The sequence below is a fragment of the Vigna unguiculata genome, chromosome 9 (assembly GCF_004118075.2).
Source record: "Vigna unguiculata cultivar IT97K-499-35 chromosome 9, ASM411807v1, whole genome shotgun sequence".
In the NCBI taxonomy this organism is placed as follows: domain Eukaryota; kingdom Viridiplantae; phylum Streptophyta; class Magnoliopsida; order Fabales; family Fabaceae; genus Vigna; species Vigna unguiculata.
In genome coordinates this window covers 14,051,987-14,070,589 of record NC_040287.1, presented here as the reverse complement: position 1 = coordinate 14,070,589, position 18,603 = coordinate 14,051,987, and the positions used below count along the sequence as shown (strand labels likewise).

At 33.8% G+C, this 18,603-nt stretch overlaps 2 protein-coding genes across 2 annotated transcripts; one reads left to right on the top strand and one right to left on the bottom strand.

Annotated features, from left to right (window-relative positions):
* The first annotated feature begins 1,050 nt into the window (after nucleotides 1-1,050).
* LOC114162305 (cytochrome P450 71A1-like) lies at nucleotides 1,051-3,009 on the top strand. The gene is made up of 2 exons (XM_028046146.1): nucleotides 1,051-2,066; nucleotides 2,172-3,009. Exons 1-2 carry the CDS (start codon nucleotides 1,053-1,055, stop codon nucleotides 2,802-2,804), a joined length of 1,647 nt encoding a protein of 548 aa, XP_027901947.1. The 5' UTR covers nucleotides 1,051-1,052; the 3' UTR covers nucleotides 2,805-3,009.
* A 4,258-nt stretch (nucleotides 3,010-7,267) lies between these two features.
* Nucleotides 7,268-14,290, bottom strand: LOC114164187 (protein POLLEN DEFECTIVE IN GUIDANCE 1). Its single transcript, XM_028048753.1, has 11 exons — nucleotides 13,511-14,290; nucleotides 12,670-12,821; nucleotides 12,305-12,408; nucleotides 11,769-11,857; nucleotides 11,580-11,653; nucleotides 10,747-10,897; nucleotides 10,455-10,622; nucleotides 8,679-8,776; nucleotides 8,474-8,596; nucleotides 7,950-8,018; nucleotides 7,268-7,851 (listed from the first exon to the last, which is right to left on the bottom strand). Exons 1-11 carry the CDS (start codon nucleotides 14,055-14,057, stop codon nucleotides 7,645-7,647), a joined length of 1,782 nt encoding a protein of 593 aa, XP_027904554.1. The 5' UTR covers nucleotides 14,058-14,290; the 3' UTR covers nucleotides 7,268-7,644.
* Between the last annotated feature and the right edge of the window lie 4,313 nt (nucleotides 14,291-18,603).

Here is an 18,603-nt window from a genome sequence, read left to right as displayed (position 1 = left end):
AAAGAAATCGCACAAAGAAAAATAAATGTATAATTAAGGATATGATAAGATGAAAAATACCTTAGAGATCTACTTTTTTTTTTCAAATATCAACATATATACTCAATGGTCAATAAATAACAAAAATTGTTTTAGAGAAGCAAAAAAATTGTTTAAATGAAACAAAAATTATTAATAATAAGTAAATTTTTTTTTTTATATTACCTTGTAAATGAAAGGTTTATGCTATTAAACACTTAAATTGAGAGTATTAAACATTCTCATGTGAAAGGAAAATATACAATAAATAAAAATATTAAAAACTAATATAAATATTCAAATGTGAGACATAAAAATTTTTAATTACATACATCATTTTAACATAATTACATAAAGATTTATGATAAGATGAAAATTATATTGGATACGAATGAGTTTCATACAAACCAAATAATTAGAAGAAATAAAAAATATAAAGTATATATATATATATATATATATATATAGTTACTTAATTAATTATGAAGATTTTAATAATTTAAACAGGAATGGAGATATGGCGGGGACGGGTATTATGGTGGGGATATGTACATCTCCATACCCATCCCCATACTCAATTGAAAAAGTCGGGGATTCTCCATACTCATACCCAGTCAATGCGGGGATTTCCCGTCAAACCGAGGACGGATTCGGGCAATACCTACGGGACGGGTTTATTTGCCATCTCTAAGAGGAAGTATAATAAAAGATGAAATTAGTAATGATTTACATAGTTATTTGATGGCATAATTCTTACGTTCAAATTAAGTGGTTTGTATTAATCATACCATATCTGAGAGCAGATACTAAAACAGATTTAAAAATAGAAACTAAATCTAAAAGAGTTTGGTGCATGTATAATTAAGAAAAAAAGAACTGTATACAAGAACAAAAGAAAGTCCGCAGCCGACGGTGTTTGGATATTATTTTATTGTAAAGGATAACATTTCTGTTCATGCGTGTTTTTCTTATCATATATTTCTCTGATTCTATTCATTATATTGAGATTCTATAAATTCTCGATCACCATGGTTATGAAGATGCATACAAACCTACCTCACCGAAATCCAAGTAACCCTATAGAAGCAATGGCTCTTCAAGTTCAACCATTATCCTCACTTTTAAAGGAATTAGCAAACCAGCTAAATACCTCTTACAAAGCCATGTTGTTGTTCTTCTTAAGCCTCCTTTTTGTTCTTACTAACCAAAGAAGAAGAAGAAACAAGTCAAATTTGCCTCCTTCACCACCAAAGCTACCTATAATTGGAAACCTTCATCAACTGGGCACTCTCCCACACCGCTCCTTCCAAGCACTGTCTCGCAAGTATGGTCCTATCATGTTTCTGAAATTAGGCCAAACTCCAACTCTTGTGGTTTCATCAGCTGATGTGGCCAAAGAAGTTTACAAAACACATGATCTTGCTTTCTCCAATAAGCCTCAGACCACAGCCGTGAAAATCATCATGTATGGGTGCATGGATGTGGCTTTTTCACCCTACGGGGAAGAGTGGAGACAGAAAAGGAAGATCTGTGTTCTTGAGCTTCTAAGCACCAAAAGGGTGCAATCCTTTCAGTCCATTCGAGAAGAAGAAGTTGCAGCCATGCTTGGTGTCGTACGTGAAGCATGCAGAGCGGGTAAAACGTCTTCTTCCGTGAACCTGACTCAGATTCTGATTGAAACCTCAACCAACATAGTGTCTAGATGTGTTCTTGGAAGAAAGTATGATAACCCAGATGGTGGAATCAGTTTTGGAGAGCTGGGAAGAAAGATGATGAAACACTTGGCCACTTTCTCTGTTGGAGATTTCTTTCCTTTGTTAGGTTGGATTGACGTTCTTTCTGGCCAAATACCAGAATTTAAGGCCACTTTCAGGGCATTAGATTCTTTCTTTGATCAGTTAATTGCTGAACGCAAGACAATAATGAACATGGAAAGTTACCAACCTGATCGTAACAAAGACTTCGTGGATTCACTCCTTCAAATTCAAGATGGTCCAGGGAAATATGATTTTCAGCTTACACACGATGACGTCAAGGCAATCCTTATGGTACAACTCATGATTTAAATCTTCAATTCTTATGGATAACTTCTCTAACAGTAAAATATAATGCTTAAATTTATGTTTAAGAATCCATGATCGTCACAATTTCAGGACATATTTGCTGGAGGAAGTGACACTACTTCAACACTTCTGGAATGGGTATTTGCGGCGCTATTGAATAATCCTGCTACCATGAAGAGAGCTCAAGAAGAAGTAAGAAGAGTTGTTGGGGATAAACTAAAAGTGGAAGAGAATGATTTGAATGAATTGAATTATCTGAAATGTGTAGTGAAAGAAACTCTGAGATTATATCCACCTGCTCCTCTTTTGATACCCCGAGAAACATTATCTGATGTAAAAGTGAAAGGTTTCGATATTCCATCCAAAACAAGAGTGTTTGTGAATGCATGGGCGATTCAGAGGGACCCTGAAATTTGGAACAGGCCTGAAGAGTTTCTTCCCGAGAGGTTTGAAGAAGAGCCAGAAGTTGATTTCAGAGGAAATGATTTGCAGTTTATACCCTTTGGTTCTGGGAGGAGAGGGTGCATTGGAATTTCATTTGCACTTGCTTCCACTGAGTATATGCTTGCTAATCTCCTCTACTGGTTCGATTGGAAGATTCCTCATGAGAATGGTAAACCAGTGCAAGATGTAGACATGACTGAGATATGGGGACTCACTGTCATCAAGAAACTACCACTTCATCTTCAACCTCAACTACACTCCTTTGGTGCCTACAATTAATGCTGCTTCACTTCGTTTCTCTTCTGTTGTCTTTATAAGTTGTTTTTATTTTCCCTTTTCTTCCAAGTAATGTCATTTGGCAAGATAACAGTTAGGTGTTGGCATCACAGCACCAATTTCAGTTCAACGTCTTATGTCTGTGATATAAGTAAAATAAAGTATATGAATAAAAAAATGCAGCTGAAGTGCTTGGGTCTCTCTGTTATATACTACTCCATTTCTGTCACTCCTTCAAGATGTTTGCTGAAGTATACGAGAAAACATATATGAGAATATAAATAGATGAAGATGATAATGAATAAAACTCTATTATGGTATCATTTCTCACCAGTTTTGCTAAAGAATAGGTCACAGCTTGAAGATGTTGGATAGGATTGGGTATCAATGAAATATGAGGAAAAGATAATTGAGGAGAAATAGACGTACACAAAGTGTGTTTGATTAAAAAAAAAAAATTATGGAGGAAATAATAACTCATTAAACGAAATAAAATAACGACTACAATCATTTTAGTTTTAGGCCACAATCTAAGGATTAATCACAGATTTTACATGCGTTGTAAGTGATCATAATATTTCATATACCTTAGTTAATCACTTTAGACCATAGTTCAAGAAATACGATTTTTTTTCCCTTCAAAATACTGTATTCTCTCTTAAATGTCTTCAAAATAGTGTATTTGTCTCTTAAATGGTGTTATATATTTGTTTGTACATGACATGATAATAATGTTCGAAAGATTTAATATAATTTAAAAATAAAATAAATAAAATAAAATCGTGTTATTACATTTATTTTCTTGATTACATATTATTTTATTTTAAAACCAAATTTATTATAATTTACTCCTAAGTCTCTCTTTGTAAGATTCAATTATTTTCTGCTCTTATTTGTAAGGGTTGTCCCTAATCAGTTGGGCCTAAAAGCTGGTCATAGGTGCCAAGGTCCCTAAAGCAGCCAAGGTCTCTCATTGTGCATCCACTTGCCAAAATCAGTGCTCTCGCTCTTCCATTTTCTCTCCACATAAGCTCTGTTAGGGTTTGGGTCTTACCCTTCTTTGTGTTAACTCAACCCCATTCTTCAATCCATGTAAGTTGATTCTCCACCGTACCTTTTTTATTCCCAGCTCTGTCATCATGATTCTAACTAGGGTTCATCATAGTAACCCATTTTGAATTTATTCCACTGAATCTGCTCCGTGGTTGGTAGTACTCACTTGCTTGGGTGTCGGGATATTCTACTAGCTTTTCTCCAGCTAAGGGAAGCTAGGATTTATGTATTTAAAGTTATTTTGCCGATTTTTGGTCTGTTTGTATGGTTGTGATGCTTGAATGATGTTGTTGGTCGAATAAAAATGTATGGTATGTGAGTATGTTTGATTGATGTGGCGCTACTCTTTTTCTCCATTGCACACTTTTCGTAAAATGAAGATGTCTACTGCATTAACCGTTGGATCGAGCTGAAATTTTAACAGCTGATCCTTAACACAAAATTTTTGACTGTGACCGGTCAGATCTTTAATCGGAGATCTGTAGTGAGAGCAGATTTTATCGCAAGGTCACTGTAGTTTGGTTGTTGACAGCACTACACACTTTTCGTAAAATGAAAGTTACTACTTCGTTAACCGTTGGATGGAGCTGATATTTTAACAGCTGATCTTTAACACATAGTTTTGGACTTTGATCGGTCCGATCTTGAATCGGATCTATGTAGTGAGAGCAGTTTTTATCGCTATGATCATTATAGTTTGGTTATTGACAACATTGACCTTTGTTGCTTGTTTGGTGTACAACCTATAGTTATTCAATTAAGTTGATTCTTGATTCAATCATATTTAATTTGAATATAAATACAAAAAATTTCAGAGTTTTACACAAGCTGCGGTTTTATTTCTAAAATCCCAAAGTCGTTTGCATAATGTGATGTTAAGTTGGATTGCTATGTTAAAGCATGAGATAAGTGAATATGCATGAGTAAAGATGGTTTATGGGTGGTGAATGATGAGTTTGGCATGATCTTGGTATGGAATATACATGAATGGTTGGTTATATATGTGGTCATGAATTTGGTATGAATGAGAAAATCTACAGTCTATGATGAATGAGTTTAACATGATTTGGATATGCTACATGTATGGCTGGTTCCATGGTTTGAGATAGATGAGTTGGTATGGATTTGACATGGAATATGAGTGAGGGTTGGTTATAAAGGTTGACATAATATATATACATACATGATAAATATTACTTGGTTGTTTGAATATGTTTGGTCTATGGTCAGTGCGTAATTCTTTGAAATCTCTAGGTGAGATTTTAGGGTCGTGCTTCAGTGGTCGGGACGTAATTCCATGGCCCCTGTTAGTGGGTGTCCATGGTGGTGCCCCATCTATATAGTCTGGTAAGGATTCATGGTAAGGTTGCATCCTCACACTCTAAGGAGTTAGTTAGTCTCACTTAGAGCAGACTGACTCTTGTGGTGAGAGTAGCAGGAGGCCTGAAATTCACTAAGGGCTAACCTTGTGTGTGGGGGATTTAAACATTGTAACACTTGTAACACTTAGCTCGGGGGTGAGTAGCTCGAGGGTGAGCAAAGATATCCACCACAAGTGCAAACATCCACTGAATCCGACTAGATTATATGTATCCAGATGAGTCGAGTTAGAGTCTAGTGTATTGTTTGAGAAGTCATAACATGATTGGATGATATATGTACTGCTTGGATTGTGTAATAGCATGTGACCACTTGATGTATGGTTTCTACTCTAGCTTACCCTGTTTGTTTGTTTGATTGTCTTGTATGTGGTTCTTCTTCTTTTGCGATGATCATCAACTTGTTGATGTGAGCATATGCGAGAGGCACTCGAGGTCAACCGGGAAGAGATGATTCCACTGCATAGTCTTCTTGGGTTGGACATCATGTTTTGTTTGGGCTTTTCGTTAGGGCTTTTTGTTAGGGCTATGGCCCATGTATTGCTTTACTCTTTAATACTCTATCATCTACTGTTAGTCTTTGGTTCTTGTATTCTGTTATGTTTTGGCATTGTGGTGTGCCTCGAATATTGTAAGGAGTAAGGTTTAAACTCCTGGACCGCATTTCTATATTATTCAGTGTGATGCTTCCTTTAATTATGTTTATTAGTTAAATGGGACGTTACACTCTTTTCTATTCAATCTATAAATATCCCATATGTGCATGGGAAAAATACATACTTAACAAACACTATAACTCATACAGGAGTGTTGTCTTCTACCTTATACTATTTTTGAAAATAGTGGTGTTTATTAGGTTTAGATATCCCTCACCGCACTCGATCAATCTAATGAGTTGTTGTATTTTATGGGAGAAGCGCATATCATTTTGTTTTGTTTTGTACAATGAAGAGGTTTTCTCTCTAATGACAACACTATGTGTGTCTCAACCCAAACTATTTTCACTCGTTACTTCATTTATAATTCTTTTTCTATATTGTTATTATTATTATTATTATTTGCTATTTGATTTTATGAATATTTTGTTATCAATATATTTATCGTATTCTTATTATTATATTAGTATTATTATTTATTTGATTAATATTTTCCTAACATTCTTAGAGATGAAAATTATTTTTAGTTTACTTCACTCATCATTATTTCTTTTATTGCAAAAGCTAAATATAATGTTATATATGGGTAAAATTTATTTTTCTGTTAGTAACAAAAAAATAATAATTTGGCTCATTGAAATATGATTATATTTTTTTTGTAATATATAGACGTACTAATTAATATTGTTATGATGTTTTGATAAATGTGCAATATGTGATAAATTTAAGATGAATTTGACATCTTGCTTTGATTTAAATGAATTTATGTACAAATCATTCCAACTTGTTTCAGCAATTCCCATGATCACATGACATCACTAATTATTCTCATCTGAGTTCATATTATTTTATTTATTCATAAAAAGTATTATTTTTTTAGTTTTAGTAATTAAGGTGATTATAACTAATATATATTTTTATTTTATAATGTGTTTATAATTAAAGTGATTATAACTAATATATAAGGTGAATATAAATGATATATTTTTACTTTAATTTATATAATTGATAACTAATTCATTAAATTTAAAATTTATATAATGCAAAGTGATTAGTTATTTATTTATTTATTACGATATATATATAGAGAGAGATTTGATGCTATTTCTTCTAATCTACTAAATGCAATGTTCTTTACGTGGCTTAACCAACTATTTCCAGAAACGTTCGCACATTAGCCCTAAAACTACCAAAATAACTAAACATATCATTCAAGTAATATTTCTTTTTTCAAAATTTAGACTAATTTGATCCATATCTTTTCATAGATTTATCTAAATTTTATTTAGTTCAGAAACTAATGTAACATTATACAAACAAGAATTAAAATGGTAGGTTGCTCATTTTTTTTCAATAGTTCCGATAATAAATTTCGAAAGAGGTCAAAAAGATGTACTATTGTTTTTATTGAGTTGGCCAAAATTTGAGTAGAGGTGATTACATTTCATTGAAATTATGCAAGCCTATAACACTTTATTATTATTCTGTAATATTCAAACTATATCTTGCTGTCAAAATTGAAAAGGGAAACCATCTATCGGTCACCTTCAAGCTATAAACCAAAAGTACACCTTCCAGATATAAACCAAAGTTGTTCTCGTTTGTGCCACGCACCAATGATAATTCGGAGTCAAGTATTCCTGAATGTTTTCTCCCAGTGTGATCTTTCAGAAAATGTTCTTCGGGCTGAGTGGAGGAATCCTTGGGCAAACAGATCATGTTAACTCAAAACAGCAGTATTTTTTCCCTTCCAAACTAATCTTCATGAAAATGATGTTTCCTCCTTCTGCAGCGATTAACATACCAAGTGGCGTGCTGCTGTAAGCCCATGCCAATGAGGACCTTGAGGCTTGTAAGCATAACATAGGTCATTGCTGAAAAAAGCAGAATCCAGAAAAGCCTCCATGGAAGGGGATTGTTAGGAAGGTTTGCAGAATATACCGGAGTCAGAACTCGTATAACCTAAGAACCAGTTATAAAAGGAAAAAGTGCACAGATGATGAATCGGTAAACTAAAAAACAGAGAAACCAAATGGACATTAAAAATCTTATATGCTTACCACGCATGCTGGGGCAAGGGGAACAAAAGTCAGGTTTTTCTTTGCGCCCTCAGTTTGCATATTTAGAGTCTACAAAATGGAGCAGTCAAATGTCAGGCGTATATTCTTTGGAAAGCTCCACCAAAGAAAAGGAACAAAATGTAAACGCAATTTGATTGTCATAATATGACTCAGTTATTCATCACTCTTATCAAAGTAATAAGTAGATCTCTCAAGTATTTGGTGAAGACCAAATTTGTTTTAGAGAAAGTGAACTACATTGTTGTAACAAAATAGCGTAGCCTTTTCCCATCAAAGCATATCTTCCAGCAAAGGATTTCGAAAGGCATTTATGGTACAATCATAGAGAGTCTTCGTGCACTCAATTGTGTTGCTCATAAATTCACTAAAGTTTTCAGCTTTAAGTTGAGATTCGAATGAAAATATAACAATTTGTTACTAAAGGGGTTCCAGTTTTTCACACCTTAGCAGTAACCAACCAGCATACTGTATAAATAATGTCCACAAAAATCAAATCAGAATACCTGTTTACATAGGTCTTCGAGGAACTCAGAGTATGCGATGGGCTTAATGTCATTGAACTTAGCAATGAATGAATGCTTGATAATATCAATAACCATTTCACATACATAAACCAAGAGGATATTCTGCACCATCCAAAATATGTTTCAGAAACAGGATTAAAACATGTTTCATTAATATTATGAGGTAAAATATTTCCAAACTTACAATAAGAAAACTTTGAAACCAGGGACCCTCTGCCTCCAGAATATTTTGAGCCAAGACGAACAAGATAAATGATGAAATGTGGAATCTCTCTACGGAATCTGTTTGTCATCATAAGTAAATGGAGGAAATAAAACACAGTAAGAGTTTGCAGGAAAAATGAGAAAAAAAAAAGTTTTAAATAATGCAATTGTCAAATGCAGAACAAATATCCTTACTCTTGCTCATTTCAGTAAAAAAGAATTGGATAAAGAATTTTACGCAGCCAAGATTAGATATACATACATTGTATAGAAACTTACACTAACAACTTTTACAAAATTAGTTTACTAACGAGCTATTTGGTCCATAGGGTGGGGGTATACAATCCTCCTTGACAGGCAAAAAAAATTGGAGAAGTTTTTAACCTTTCATTTTCATTTCCCTTCTCTCCAAACTTCTGATCCAAACATTAGCTTTTATTAAAATCCCTCTCCTCTCCTCTCCACCCACCAAACAGTAAAAATATTGCAAAACCTACATACGAATTATATCACTTTTAATGTATAAAGTAGATCAAATCCCCAGAAAATAACAAAAAATATAATCATAGTCATTGCTATTGCAGAAAATTGCAAAGGAGCACAAGGGCGGAAAAAAATTGAGGTCGATGGGTGTAAGTAACAGAGACAAGATTTTTATAGCTATATATCTATTATAATTTTAAGTAACCAATAGGATGCCTTAAAGTTATGGATTTTAATAGTATAATTGAATTTCTATAATTCAAAAAAGAATTCGTCATATTACATTTTAAAGAAAATTCATACATTTTTCCCACGTTCAAGTATGATTTTAAACCTGCTAGTGTAAACATTTGAATAAGGTGCTGATGTACCAAATGGTAATCCTTGTCTAAATTCAAACTAAAAAGAACTCAAAAGACAGACAAACAAGTTTATGCATATACCATGTTCGGTGCAGGGGAATCACAACTAATTCTGTATTGTGCAAAAGACTGAAAAGGCATTTCCATAATTCCCTAACTGCTAGGTACTAGCAAAAGATTCCATATACCTCAAGTATAAATTATATGAAAGGGAAAATGTGCCTTTAGTCCATGTGCTTTTGAACAAACTTGGTTTGATCCCTATACTTTCAAATATATGAATTATTCCTCAAAATTCAGAAAAATGTAAATTTAATCTCTCTTCCAACTTTGGGGGTGTAAACAGCAAGCACCCTCTCAATACTAAATTTAAGTATCAAAAACCAGTTCGCATATTCTTAAAAGATAGAGGAAAACTTCATTGATTTGAGAGTACATAGACTAAAACCAGTTTTGGAAAAAATATATGGACTAATACATTTATCCTAAAATTAAAGTTCATTGCTGTTATGAATTTTCATTTTAATTCAAAAGACATTGCATTATTGTTCTGAATAATAAAATATCCATATCAAATGCATCAATCTACTAAAAGAAAAAAGCTGTTTCCTTAACATAATTATGTAGGGGTACGAAGTCAAAGAAGGCATAAAAGGGATACATGTAAACCCTATAGATTGAGATACTACCATTCAAAATAAAAGGCACTCGCTTTAAAATTCAAACATCAAAACAATTATACAGCATATAACCCTAAACAAATCAACTAATGTCAAAACTAGCACGAATAATATTCTGAAAATGAGACCATACAGGGCTGCTTCCACATTTGAATGAAGGAGTAAATAACCGCATACCAAGTAAGCTGAAATCCAGAAAAGAAAAAACCCATCATGGGAAAGATAACATACCAAAGTAAACTAAACTGTGAACATTATCCATGCTGTACCGCTTGAACACATTACTTTTGATCTCAGCAAAATTATTTGACACCAGCAATGCCAACAGAGCATTGTTGTGAGCAACTATACATGTTGATAAAGTGATTGCCTGAGCTAATAAGATAAAAGAATGAACAAGTAAGACTAGTCAAGGAATCAAATCACCGACTGTGTTATTTCTTAATTTGCCTTCGCAGAAGATAAAAGGTAATCAAACAAATGGGGGGGGGGGGGGGGGGGGAAATACAAAGATGAAGGATATTTGAAGCAACCACAGCTAAAGCTTGGTCAGAAACAAATCTCCAAATCCAGAATCTAATGCTTTCTTGGGGGCAATTCGCAAGTCCTTCGGCAGAAAGAAATAACGTTTGCAACACATCCCCATTAAAACTTTGACATAGTTTATCAAATATCTGCAAAAGTTGGAAGATCAGTTACAAATTAACAGTATAAGTAACATTTTGAGCATTATGAGTCAACCTTATGCATTCAATCCGTAACTTAAAACAATAAGATATAACATTATGCTTCAATACCAGAAGGCTACTGAATACCCGTATGCATGTTTTGAAAAGCTATTACAAAATCATTCACACAGCATTCATCCTACTTCTTTCATCACATTTTCATTATCTAGTCTAGCCCAATACAACTCTGCTATTTAAGGAGATAGTAAAATTTCCAAATACAGAAATATTTTATCTCATCTGATGTCAGAGTTTCACGGTACAGAAATTAATTACAAACCAAAATTTTATCCTTCCATATTCTTTGAAATTCCTTAATTTGTCACCACAAGATCTTGCTTGCATAAACCCTATAAATAAAATTTTATTAGAATGTACTGAGACTTTTACACTTTCATCCAATCATGAATTGCTGCATAGGATAAAAAATTATTTACTTCAGAAACAATTACTTGAAAGGTCATATCCTATCTAGGGTGTTTTTTAATCAGTTGATAGTCTAAAAATTATATCCTGATAATGAATAAAAATTAAACTTAACAACACATAAATATTCACGTTGGTTGATATCTGGCAGTTTGGAGAGCTAATTATTCACCATAATCCAGACTAATAAATTTATGCTCACCTCTAAAACATTGTAGACCACATACAGCTTTATTGTTCCTTGACCACGGATCATATGATATATTAAGCTGATATCTGTTGCAGCACATTTGAAAAGATTAACAAAACATAATTAGCATAATATTAAACTTGAACAATACAAAAAAGAAATGATATTACATATACTCATGGAAGCAGAAAACCACTTTACCTGTCCGCTGCAAAAGAACCACTCCACAGGTCATAATGAGAAAACATCCAAAATCTGAAATTTCCATTGTTGACAGCCTCTTGAACTGCCTGTCATACGCATGATTAGTCCACATTGTAATACTACAAACCATGATATACTTGCACAAATTTTAAAACATGAGTTGAACTAAAAAGGATAACACAAAGTCAAAGCACAAGATCATGTAGATTCTGTATTAGGGAGAGATTGGTCAAACTTATTCAACTAAGTTTGAATCAGGGACTTACAGAACCCAGATACAAATTAGCAACTAAGACCCATATCAGAGTGTCAGCTGAACTTACTGCTAATTTGGAAGTTTGTTCTGGCATTCAAAGATTTATGACAATATTTGAAGCACTCTAAGATTGTAGTACTAGATGTGCACTGCTCTGTGCTTACATCAGAAATCTAAACTAAGGAAACAGGTGTTGTAAGATTAATCTATCACTGCCCACATGCATTGCCGACCAAAATTTTATTACAAGGGAAAGAATTAAAGAAACGTGGCTAACCTTGTCTTTAGAATCCTCCAAATGGCCGTCATGATCCTTGCTGGCATAACAGTTAATAATGAAAGAAATGAATCGAAGCAGACAAAGAAGCCAACATCTATAAGCTGCAATTGCGTTCCACGTTCAAGATACAAAACAAATGTAGAATGCCTCAATAGAAATATACAACTATAGGTGTCTACTATAAATTAGGTGGAAGGTTTAGTTTTGCTTTACTTTCCCAAAAAACCTATGAACTTATACGGTTATTTTGAAAGTAAATACAAGCAGCTCAACCAGAAGTACATATCCATAGATAACATCACAAAACTATAACCAGAGTTCTTATATTTCTTTCTCCTTTTTTATAAAGAAAGGATGTATACCAATTCACATCTCCAGGGCAGGCGGAAGATAGTATCATAAACTCTTTCTCTTTCATTTTCATTCCCAAGAGTTGTTGTGCTCCGTAAAGAATTTCCATTGTACATTTCCTCCAAAAAGTATGTTACAGGAGACTTTTCCACTGAAAATACGTCTGACAACAAAACACATCACCACAAGATTAATTTGGCAGAAAATTAGAAAACATGGCACAGGTAAAATAAAAATGACAGGCTAAGAAAATCTGGCAACATATCACCTCAGATAAAAAGAACTACACAAGACCGTTTACCTAGTTCTCATCTATAAATTAGCAGCTTGAGCCTAATAAGAAAACAGATGAAACTTTTATTGTTGACCAAACTGCTCATCTTTTTCAGTGTCAGCAAGCTTTAAAAAATATTGTCCGGCTCTGCAATTTCAGCTATAATATTAATGATTTTTGGATCTCCGGAACTGCAAATGTTGTCACACTTGTCTGGAATTTACTACACTGGTAAAATTTTAGGTTTCTATTACTGGAATTGACGCCGCATCTGTCCTTAATTTTCTGAAGAGTCAGTGTTTACAGCAAAACCTAACTTAAAACCTAGATGTATGGATTATTCAGTCAAAGTTTCCAGTATGCAATTAGCCATGCCACCAATTCCATAATAAGTGGGGGACACAGAACCAACCCCACGTCTATTTTTCCAGTCATTTCCCCTTCGAAGCCGATGCATAATTTTGTTGCAACACATTTGTTAGCATTTTTTGTAGGGTCAATTTTTCGATAAATCATTGCAATTATAATCATAAGATGCAATATGATGCATGCAGTGTAAGGGCCATTGTACCACTCACAATTCGGATCTTCCGCCATGAGACGCTTCCAGTCCAACGACTCCACCGTCTCCAATTTTGTAGCCACATTCCTATCAGGCTCGCTCGTCGGTTTCTCCGCTTGACTCGCCTTCACACCACCCTCCTCCTTCTCATCGCGCACCACCGAAGCCGGAAAATCATCGGAACTCCCACAACTCACGTTCCTCTGCCTCAATATCCCAAAATTAAACCCCTCGATGCCACCACGCACCGCCGTCGGTTCCTCACTCTCTGCCTCACGCGCCTCCGCAACCGCGCACACACTCTCCTCTCTCACCTCCTCGTAAACGACGCTCCCTCCGCCAGCGCTGTACCTATTAGCGTCGAGCTCGAATCCGTTGCAGGCTCCTCCGTTTTCCAGAGGCGCCATATGCGGATCGACGGAATCCGCGCAATCAAGAAGCTTCTTCTTGCGCTTGGAAGCACGGTGCCTGCGCTTCCTGCGATTGTGTTCGTTTGGTTCCGATTCGTCATCGACGCTGAGAACCTCGAAGGAAATTTTTCTGCTGCCGTTTCGCAGCGCCATGGCAGAACAATATGGGATTCGCAAATCGAAGATTGCGAATGAGGAAAATGATTATTGGTTGTCTACATGTCACGAACTGGCTGGTGAAATTGTGGTGTTGGCGTGGCGTGATTGATTCGTCTCTGCAAAAAGTGCAAACCACTGTCTTTCTTTGTTTCTTGTAGGAGTCCAGCTTTTGTTCGCGCTCTCATCTCACTGCGCCACTGCTTCTCTTATTCACCACCCTATCACCGGCAGTTATTGTTTTCATTCACAGATGTATTCATTTTAATTTTTTTATTATTACTTTTATTCCTTACTGAAAAAAAAATACTTCAATTTATATTTATTTATGTCACAACAAATAAAAAAATACTCGTATGTTACCCTTTTGTAACGGTTCTTTCTTTACATTCATTTTATTACTTTATCCAAATGTTTTGATTTTTTTTTTTACTGCAATAACTCTTATATTAACTAAATTTTTAATTATATTAATTTTTTTTTATCATAAAGAGAAAAAATCGACCGTAGTAATAAGGTTCCCATTTATGTAGTATTGACATTTTTAATTCAATTAATAACTTATAATAGATGATAATATGTTATGTGTGTTCTATTGTTACAAATGCGCAAACCGATTTAGTTAAAAAAAATGTATAAAATAAATTTGTACCAATTTGTAGCGTTGAAACAAAAAATTAAAAATATAATTTTAAATTTATAAAACAAAAAAAACAAACAGAAGGTAAAAATTAATAATATATTAATGTTAGTTTTTCTTCTAAATACTAAGCAGGTATTTAAATATTTAATAAATTATAAACAAAATTAATTCAACTAATTTATTGTACTATATGTCCGAATATTTATTTATATCCTAACTAAATTATTTGTTAGGAACTCCATTATTATATAGCTTTGGTAAGCCTTTCCCTCATAAGAAAACGAAAAGGTAAATTTGATTACACTGAAAACTGTAGGCCAAAACTATGTTTCACCCATATTTATTTTAAACAATCCCACATAATGAAGGTGGTCCAAAGTGTTAATCATAAAATAAACACTTAGTTGGCAAAATAAATTATAGAGACTTTTTTTATTAAGTTTTCAACCAATATCTTCTTTGATTATTTTTTTAATACATGTTTGTACCATTTCCAAATATTTATAATTTTTTAATCAGTGTTTTATAAACACTGTATGATAAAATCTATTTTATCAAATTTTATCTTATCTCTTTAGTTTGATTTTAGTTGAAACCAATAAATTGACAATTTCTTTTGACTTTGTTTTTTTATTTATGATGTGATTTTCTACTAATACCAATTAGAATTTTGACGATAATAATGAGCTATTTTCTTATCAACATAAATTAACAGTTATTTTTTAGTTACCATAACTTATTTTTCGATTGAAATGATTAAAAGTATTTCGGTTAACAGTTGTTAATTCTTTTAAGACTATAGGTAAAACTTTTTTTTTATGAAATATTAGCCAAATTTCTTCGAATTTGAAGTCTATACATTCTCTGTCATCTCAGCTAATAATATTTTGGTGGATATTCAATAAAATTCTTAATAAAGACATTTAAATATACAAATCAGCTAAAAATTATTTTATCTTAAATAATGATCTCCAGTTTTAATCCTGATTTTACAGTTATATCAAATATTTAATAGAGTTATTCACTGTCTTATTTTATTTAAATAGAATTGCCTGTAAAGTTACTTTTATTCTCTATATAAAAATAAGTATTCTCCGCATTTAAGTATTTTTAATAACTATAGAAGTTAAATGGGCTTTTAAAGCAATAAATGTATTAACGGAAACGCTCAAGAAGCTACAAGTTTTGAATTTATTTATTTTGTATGTTAATTGTGGCATTTAATTTTATTAAATGTACGGGTAAGTGTCAAATTCAAACATTTAATGGGTATGCAACAATAAGTTACTTCCATTAACTTTAGGCTAAAGTTTTATTTCTAAACTTTAATAATAGTAAATATGCTATTACAGAAAAAAAAATAAGTTGACTATTATTATTTTTACTGAAACAAACAAAGTAAGTAATTTAAAAAAAAATTAGAAAGAAAGAATACCACTCAATTAAAAAAATTAAATGGCTAAAACCTCACAAAGCTACACAAAGCATTTAAATATAGAACTTTAAAACAAAGTTATATATATATATATATATATATATATATATATATATATATATATATATATATATATATATATATATATATATATATATATATATAAAATATAATATAATATAATATAATATAATATAATATAATATAATATAATATGTAACATCTCATTTAAATAATAACCTTAATTAAATGAAATGCCACACATTATAACATAAGAGGTGAAGTCATGGAATATAACATCACTCTTTACAAATAACCAAGGTATCAAAAATGAAATACTAAGACACACCACGATGCCAAAACAAAACGGAGTACAAGGATCAATAATATTCAAAATAATTGCCTAAGAGGCAGACAAATACATGGGCTACAGCCCTAAAGAAAACTTGGACAGTGGAATCCAACCCAAAGCTAACAGCGGAGTCTCCATCACCTTGATGACCACGAGGAGTTCTCACATCTGCTCCCATCAATAAATTGATGATCATCGCAAAAGAGATAATCACACACACATAACATACAACAAGCAGAAAGGGTAAGCTAGAGTAGAGGAACATTTAATCATACAATTGTATACATTTTCATAGTCCAAGATACCTACATCAATCAATCATGTGATAACTCGCAAACAATACATTAAGACACAAACTCGACTTATCCAGATACATATAATTAGCCAGATTCACCGTATGCTTGCACTTGTGGTGGCCTCTACTGCTCTATAGAGCCAATTGCTAATGGGTTTCATCCTACCACTCACAAGGTTAGCCTTAAAATATCTAAGGCCTCATGCTACTCTCACCACTTGAGTCAGTACGCTCTACGTGAGACTAACTGACTCTTTAGAGTGTCAGGATGCAATCCTTACCTTGAATCCTTACTAAATTATATAATGAGGCACCATCACAAACTTCATGGAATTACGTCCTAAGTATGAGGCACCACCATGAACTCCCACTAACAGGGGTCATGGAATTACGTCCTAACCATAAGGCACCACCACACAACCATTGTGGAATTACGTCCTGACCAATAAGACACCACCATGAGATCTTACCTAGAGATTCATGGAATTACGTCCTAACCAATGAGGCACCACCACGAAACTATCGTGGAATTACGTCCTGACCACACCAACATCATGTTCCATCAACCAATATAAAATCATTAATCATACCAATTCCATGTCAATTTTTTTAACCAACCATCCCATACATGTTATATGCTAAGATCATGCCAAACTCATCAAGTTAGCCCATACAATCGGAGATTTCACGCATATTCACATACCTCATACTTTAAATAAAGCAAATCATCCAATCATACGACCAATAACAATTATGGGAGAAAACAATGTGGTCTGCGTCAGGTCTTGCTCAAGCTAGGAGTCCTCGCTCAGGCGAGAGAAGTGATCTTGCTCAAGCTGTAGGCTCTCGCTTAGGCGAGACCGCGAACAGAGGCCCTGGGAGGTTTTACGAACGCTCACTTAAGCGAGGCCATCTCGCCTTAGTGAGATGGTCTTTCGCTCAAAACTCAGTTTTCCCGCCTGAGCGGGCGCTCGAGCAAAACCCCTGGGCGAGCTTCTACTACTCTCGCCTAGGCGAGACGAGCTCGCTTGGACAAAATTAGCAGTTCTCCCTCACTGTTCCACACATGCAAAGCTAGATATTCATCCAAAACAACAACCAATGCAAACTCATTTCATCCTGAACACCACACAAGCACCAAAAATGTAAAACATAACAAAATATAGGCAAGATGAACTTAAAATACAAAACCTAGCATCCCTTACCTGGAAAAAGCTAGCAGAATACCCCGACACCCAAGCTAGTGAGTACGATCGACCTCGGAGTAGATTCACGAGCTGTAAAAATAGCATAACAGATTCAAAATGGGTTACCATGGTGAACCCTAGTTAGAATCATGATGACAGAGCTGAAAATGAAGAAGGTACGATGGGAGATCGACTTATGAGTACGGGAACGAGGTTGAACTTGCTTGACACAGAACAACGACAAACCGTAGTAGAGCTTTTGTGAGGAATCAAGGAGAGTGTTTGAGAAGGGGCTGTTTTCAAAATGAGCTGAAATGAGAGGGGTTAGGGCTGTTTAGGATCTTGGATACCCTATGGGCCAGCTTGAGACCCAACTGATTGGGGTAGCCCTTAAACTTTAGGGCAAAAATATAAGTGGGTCTTACATATATATATATATATATATATATATATATATATATATATATATATATATATATATATATATATATATATATATATTGTTCCTGCAGAGAACAAACAAGATATATGTCAGACACAAGTATTATCTTATCTTGGTCTGCCATCTCCTTAGTAGGCCTCTTCCCGGCTGATATATATTGTCTATAGGTATCTCGGAGTGGTCGGTTTG

Bases quoted from the DNA above. Each gene is read 5' to 3' on its own strand.
- LOC114162305 (XM_028046146.1), top strand. From the start codon at position 1,053: ATGAAGATGCATACAAACCTACCTCACCGAAATCCAAGTAACCCTATA. The intron at 2,067-2,171 runs GTACAACTCATG...TCACAATTTCAG, and splicing joins ACGTCAAGGCAATCCTTATG to GACATATTTGCTGGAGGAAG.
- LOC114164187 (XM_028048753.1), bottom strand. From the start codon at position 14,057: ATGGCGCTGCGAAACGGCAGCAGAAAAATTTCCTTCGAGGTTCTCAGC. The intron at 8,777-10,454 runs GTATGTTATCTT...GATGACAAACAG, and splicing joins TCACAGTTTAGTTTACTTTG to ATTCCGTAGAGAGATTCCAC. The intron at 8,597-8,678 runs GTAAGTTTGGAA...TGGATGGTGCAG, and splicing joins GGTTTCAAAGTTTTCTTATT to AATATCCTCTTGGTTTATGT.